Consider the following 7,331-nt stretch of genomic DNA (forward strand, 5'->3'; position numbering starts at 1 on the left):
CTGAAGGGTGTGATCATCTGGGTTTAGTCCGTGGGGGAGTGCTTAAGTCCGGGAGTCCGGGGACTCACGGTGTGCAAGGTTATGGAGGTGCCCATGTCAGGGACACATGCTGGAGGTCTGTGGTCCGTCCTTTGGGGGTCTTGGAGGGGCCACAGAGAGGTGATTTCCCCGGTGTCTGACCTGGATGTGTGAAATAACCTGAGTCCACATTTCAGGGACACATGCTGGAGGTCTCTAGTCCGTCCTTCAGGGCTCTGTGAGCCGGCAAAGAGAGGGGATTTACCCGTCGTCTCTCCTGGAAGTGTGAAATAAACAGAGTCCCCATTTCAGGGACACATGCTGGAGGTCTTTAGTCCGTCCTTTGTGGGTCTTGGAGGGGCCACAGAGAGGAGATTTCCCCGGTCTCTGTCCTGGATGAGTGAAATAAACAGAGTCTCCATTTCAGGGACACATGCTGGAGGTCTCTCTCCCGAGAGTGGACGTCCATTGCCTGTAAATAGGTCTAACATTAGGTCTGTCACTTTCTGTCAGAGGTTCTCTGCCCAGCCTGCTGCCTGTGGGATCAGATGGGCTGCCAGGCTCCGCCACCATGGTCATCACCAGGGGGAAGTACAGACCTGGGCGGTGGACTTCCATGGACGCCGGACCGGGAAGTGCCCTACAACGAGAAGTCCTCGTCATCCTCCTCCCCGGAGCCATCCGCCCCGCTGGAATGGCGAACGTGAATGGCGAACGTAACGGTAACTTTTTCCTTCTTATTCTTTCCCTTTCTCACATTTATTTATGTCAGTTGTTTGTCCTGCTCGCTGAAGAGAAAAAGGATGAAAGACAGGAGGCCTAGCCGCCTTATATACAGTGGGCCTGCGCACACATTCAGGTAGGCTCGCCCCGATTGGCCGGCTAGGTTTATGCAACTCGGTATGTGAATGCTCGCATAGCATGGTTGAGAGTAGTACCCATAGAGTCCCGTAGAGGGCGGAGCCTGTTTGAGATATAACTCACATGTGAACTATTGGTCTGTTACAAATGCATCATGAAAGGATGAGTCTTGCCAAAGTCTATGACACACTTGTTAAGGAGATGGAGCTCTACTGTGGACCCCATCCTGGGCCAACATCACAGGAGCCAGCCAAAATGCTTGATCCCAGGAGGCAATGCAGGAAGAATCCTCTGACCTCCATCTGTTTGTTTAAAGATGTTAAATATTGCATCACATGTTAGTCTTCACTCAGCCAAGATACAGGGAAGGACCTGATTAAGATTATTAACTGGAAAGTAGCTGACGTCTGCTCGAAAAGGTTGCTTGACATCACTTCATTACGCCACTCACTTATTTGCATATCCTTTCAGTCAACAATGTTAATATTTACATATAGGCTGAACTAATAACTCTAAACTTACTTAACTAGCTACAGTTATTTTTCATCAAAATGCACGTCAATCTAGCTTTAATTTCTCACCTTTTTTCCTTAGTAAATAGGGTTGGCTATTGTTTGGATTTGGAGGTTCCAGTTTCATTTCCAGGTCTGCTTATTGATTCCGATTCTTTTTTGAGAGAGTTAAAACAGTCCACATGCTTCTTTCACAAAAAACTGTACTTATGAAAACCTTTACTTAAATTTATACTAACGGTTCAAGTCATATGGTTTATCAAACGTTATAAATGCAAACAGTTTCAATTGGTTTCTGTTATTCAATCATACAATTCGAAGAAATCTGTAAATTATTTTCCAATTTCCCCCGGCCTCCTCCACTGTAGCTGTGACACTGCACCCTGCAGCAGCTGCCCCATCGTGTCACTGCTCGCAAGTAAATAAATAATCATTTCAACAGCCTGCTTCACAAGCACCACACTGACTTCCCTCTGCTCAGCCCGTGTCTGTCTCACAGTCCCGAGGATGTGAGGACAGACACGGGAGGCTTGCATAGAGGACACGTTAGTCTCTATAAAGAACACACAAGTTGAAACAATGAATTACATTCATTCCTTATTAGAGAAGACACAGATGATTAGGTTGAGGAAGATGACTGGTGTTGTGTAGCAGTGCCTGTCACTCGGTACACTGCTCTTATAACACCAACTCCTGTACTCGCAACTTTGATTAATCTCCCCATAATGCTGGTACTAAAGAAAAAAACAACCCTATTTGTAAATGTGGTTGTGACCACACATATACACTCATGTTTTACTGTCACATGCAATATTTGCTGAGATGCTTTCTAGTCTAGACCCCGTGGTGTCTTACCTCTGCAGACCGTTCCATTCTCCACTGACTCGTACCCGGCCTTGCACATGCAGTGCCCGATGGGGACCATCCACTCCCCCTCCCCGTTGCAGTACAGCTTGATGGGAACATCCACCTCCTCCCCGTTGGGAACACACACCCCTCTGGCCGCCACCAGAGACGTGCTCTCTGCTCCAGAAAGAGTTTCCGGGAAGATAGCACCATTCTGGGTCACACCGGGACATTTCCTGTAGAAGACTCGAACAGCGATGATTGACATGCATGCACCGTAATCCTGAAAAGCAAGGTAGAAGCCACTGCGCGATACAGGTCCAAAACTCCGGACTTCACTGTTAATCTTCATGATTCGTCCACCAAGATCCACCTGAGAGAAACTCTCATCGGCTGCTATAGTGTCCACCTTCACCCAGGGGTTCTCCATCCAGGGGGGGGACGATTTAGTGGCTGTGTCAGAGTCCGACTCATAGTAGTACAGATTGAAGGTTTCCTTGCAGGAGCCAGGGACGTTGGGTATAGAACTGCAGTCTCGCACTGAGAACTTCATCTGGACGTGGATGCGCTGAGCCCCGCGGCGCCGGATGTACTTGGTGCGGACCCAGTTGTTCTGGCTGCTATCGAAGACGTTGCACACTTGGTATGTTCGAATAGTGTTCATGTTTTCATCATAGCCACTCACTTCTTCCCACTACAAAACACACAAGCAACAACAGTTTATTCAGTGACACATAATTAATGAACAAGAACTACAAAAACGTACACTTATAGGTTTTATGAAGTGGTACGGCCCAAAAGAAATACTTGGTTTGTCATACACACACATCATCACTCATTTCACATTGAGTCTGAACACACCTTAGAAGGTTTTGCAGTGCTTTAACATTGTCACTAGTTCCATCTTTATTTATCGGGGTCAACATTTTCATGACTTCCAGAAGGTTGTTTGTCAGGAGGGTGTAAACAAAGACAGATTTAAACATGCTACACTACTCTTGAACTATTTTAGGCAGTTCAAATAAAATAGTTGTAAACACTGTATTCCAACAAGAAGGCTATGGTTTAAACTGAATATAGCTTGACAACACATTCATAATGAAATTGTTTGTTTTTTTAAAGTTGTAACAGTCAAAAAGTATATTTGTTTACCTTCTTATGTTATTCTTTACCCAGCTGTAATGGGGTTACATTTGGATTAGAACGTCAACAACAGGCATTAGCTACCAGTTATGAAATGTATCAGATTTACTCTCTGTAGATTTAATTTTCTGAAATGATGAGCAACTTGTACTTTACTTAAGTGTTTACATTTCATTGCATTTATTTTATACATCAATTTCACTACATTTGAGAGTAAAATATTGTTATTTTTTCTTACCTACATTTATCCAATCCAATCCACTTTATTTATATAGCACATATTAAAAACAGAGGGTTTACGGAAGTGCTTCACAGCAAACATGCACCTATCCCCTGTGTGCCTTGGCAATATTACAATAATAGATAAAAGGCACACATAAGAATAGATAAAAGGCACATAAAGGCTATGAAATTGTTGGTTACTTTACATGTTAAAACGTTATGTATAGAGGCTTTCATCATCATCCGTTAGCACTGAAACAAGGCCCTTCCTAATTCCAGAGCTTTAAACAAATGTTTTTTATTGACACTGAGGGAGTCCTCTCATTGGTGCATTTCAACCTGAAAAGCTACTGTGAATGCATCACTATGGCGACTGTCACATTGCAACAGAACATCAGAAGGTCAGCTGCATACTGCAGGCGGTTCCTTGTGTATTGGTTTGTTCCACTCACCCCCTGTGTTGGGTAGATGGTCCAGCCCAGTTCTGCTGTTGCTGTGGTTGAGTCCATTAGTACTTCTGCAGGTGACAAAATCAAATATGAAAATCAAATATTATATTATATATTCAGTCATAGATATTGAGTTTATTACAGGAAATTGAATTCAGTCATTTTACATACTGCACTGGCAAAGATTTCTTCATTTCTGTAATTGTAATTTATTTTTAGCTCACATTCATCCTGACCACTTGCATAAGGGTGAATGTAATTTATTTATTTGAAATGAGTTTATATTTAAGATATGTGTCGAATTACTGTAATTGGTCATTAAACAATTGGGATGTTTGTGAAACATGTGTCTAGCTGGATAAAATCACTATGTGGACATCAGGGTTGGGAGGATTACTTTAAAAAAAATAATGTAATCCGTTACAATTACTGGTTACCTGTAATCAGTCATCCAACTTGAGTATCAAAATATAAAAGTAACCTGATTACTTTCCGATGGATGACCTCATCATCAAACGCAATTAGGAGACATTAAATATCAGGTGTTTTTTACTTGAAGGTCACCTATTATGCAAAATCCACTTTTTCATGTCTTTTCTACATAAACAAGTGTAAAGAGATTCTGAAAGTTTCAGGAAAAAAGATTCTCTCACTTTTTGTCCTGATCCATATAAAAACCTCCCAGATTTTGGCCACTTTATGATGTCATAACGATTTTTTTTGGCTTGTGTAACCATTAGCCAATAACCAACCAAGGTAACCCCCCCCCCACCTTATCACCTGAATCTCCTACTAGAGCACCATTGAGTTCTTTTCAACCAAATATCGTCACAGATCGCTCACCTGGTACAGACTGCTATGAGAATTATGGGGGTCAAAAAATATCTATCTCTCCTTAACATATATGAGCAGTCCATTATTAGACAGGCACAACAAACCGTGTCTGATCCCCCCCCCACATTCTTCACCCAGAATTCCAGCTCCTTCCTTCTGGTAGAAGATGCAGGGTTCCCGAACCTCTAGAAGCACTCATTCCTACTAGCCTCTGTCCATTACGACTGCTCAACCTCAACATGTGTGATGTAATACTCATGTTGGCCATGAGGGTTGTGCAATAGGTCGCCTGCATCAGTAGGTGCGTCTGTGTATTGTGTATGTGCAAACGGTGTATGAGTGATGATATGTGTATGTATTTCTTATTGTTTACTATGTTTGTATATGTACATGTATGTGGAACTGCAGGACGGAGTCCAGAACACATTTCCTTACGGGGACAATAAAGTATATCGTATTGATGAAAAACAGTATAATAGGGGACCTTTAAGTGTATTATGTAAGAAAATAGAACAATGTGACCATAGAAAAGAAGAAACCAAGATATTCAGGATCATAAATGTGTCTTATTAAATGTAGGCTAGACCTACAGAATAGTAGCACTTACAACAAGTGTTTTAGTTTAATATATGAATTAAAATAAAACGGTATTTTCGTTTTAATGAATCAGGTGTCCACCTACTGCATTAAAAAAATCTATTTAAATAAAGAATGAAAGTAGCGAAAAGAAAAACCAAAAAGAAAACCCAGGCAGTAAGTCTACCTTTAATATATCCATCTTTATTGATACATTGTTATCCTGCAAGCAATCCTCAGTATAAAAAAATTTAACGGTAATCTGATTATGTTTTTTCTTACTGTAACTGTAAGGGAATGCAGTTACTCTTTTTTTTATCTTGTATCCGTTACTCGGAACAGAGGAGTGTGTGCAGCTGCATGTGTGTGACAGACAATGAGAAAGTAAAAATGATAAAAAAAGAGGAGACACTTTCTGTCAGGGCCGTGATTGTACAGTAAATGGTGGAGCAAAAGAACAATAATTATAGTCTCAAATAATTCATCATTTTCATCTGTGTCTGAATATTTTATGTTTCCTACAGTAACTAGGACTGTGTTCAAACAGACATGAGAAACTGATTTAAAATCCCTCTTTGCAAAACATGCCAACACAGAGATCTATGGAAGTAAAAGAGGAAAGGTCAAGCGTTCCTCAACTCAAGGTGTAACAACACTGTTTTGGGAAACTTGTAGATGAAAGTGCAAGTTGCTGGTAGATCACTTTGTAATGTGAACAATGCTGATTAACTTATGAAGAATCTGTCAAAAATAATACTGACTTCCTAAATAGCCTTTTATCATCTCACAGGTTCTTGAAACAACACGCTCACACCAAAACTGCCCTTTGTATATTTAAACACAGTGCTAATAATAGCCACACACATCCACAGCCACAGCTCCCTGACAGCTCCTCTCCTGCCCCAGGCATCTGCTCTCTGTGACTCTACATCCATAAACCTCTGAGTGAGGTCTATAATCTGTGTGCCATCCCCCCACCACATGTCAGGTGAAACCATGCTGCTAGCTCTGGGTATCCAACACATCCTCAATTATTTACATCACCCTGAGAGTCCGGGTGCTGAGTAAAGCCTCTCCCTTCAGGGGCTTTGAGACGAGAGGGGATGACAGCCGGACTTCCTGTTCATGTTCCGTCACAAAATACATTTAAGTGACAGTTGTTTAATTCTGGTGCTTTTATTGTCTGCCTTTATGATCTAATAAGTACACACACAACTCCACAAACTAACACACAAGTTGCCCACTTCAATGAGTCTTTGCATAAAAGTAGCTATTAGCCTACAAACAGAGCGGAAGTAATTCACTGAACGCCCTCAAACATGCTGCTCTCAGCTTCACGTGTCTTCAGCAGCAGAGGAGCAGCACAGAGATCACTGCGACACTAGAGTTGAGCCCACATTTTACTCTAATACAAACCACACGGTTCATCAAACAGCAATTACTAGAAGTTGATACAATATATAAAAATTGGCCATTTTCTATAATCATTTTAGAAACAAAAAAATCTCAGATTTACCTCCAAGGGAATGATCGACGGTTCATGGTTAATTGCAGGCAGCCAAATGATGTGTAAATATTGGAATACTGTCAGGATTTTCAGACAGAGCACAGCTTGATTTATTATTCTGCTTCTATAAAATTAGGACTCGTAAGAGTGAGACAAAAGCAGATTGGTTACATTTAAAGCAGCAGAATTGTAAATGGACTGTACTTATATAGCGCTTTATCCAGTCTTTAAGACCCCTCAAAGCGCTTTACATACTAAATGTCATTCACCCATTCACACCCATTCATACAGAGCAGTGTACCTTACTCTAGGACCTAACATTCACACACATTCACACACCGTTGGCCATGCCATCGGGAGCAA

At 41.6% G+C, this 7,331-nt stretch overlaps 1 protein-coding gene across 1 annotated transcript; it reads right to left on the minus strand.

Moving 5' to 3' along the window:
• Positions 1–2,220: 2,220 nt before the first annotated feature.
• LOC104945397 (ephrin type-B receptor 2-like) lies at positions 2,221–4,125 on the minus strand. Its single transcript, XM_010771059.1, has 2 exons — positions 4,055–4,125; positions 2,221–2,931 (listed from the first exon to the last, which is right to left on the minus strand). Exons 1-2 carry the CDS (start codon positions 4,109–4,111, stop codon positions 2,221–2,223), a joined length of 768 nt encoding a protein of 255 aa, XP_010769361.1. The 5' UTR covers positions 4,112–4,125.
• Positions 4,126–7,331: the final 3,206 nt, after the last annotated feature.

Source organism: Notothenia coriiceps, unplaced genomic scaffold, assembly GCF_000735185.1.
Source record: "Notothenia coriiceps isolate Sejong01 unplaced genomic scaffold, NC01 NC01_scaffold00009629, whole genome shotgun sequence".
Taxonomy (NCBI): domain Eukaryota; kingdom Metazoa; phylum Chordata; class Actinopteri; order Perciformes; family Nototheniidae; genus Notothenia; species Notothenia coriiceps.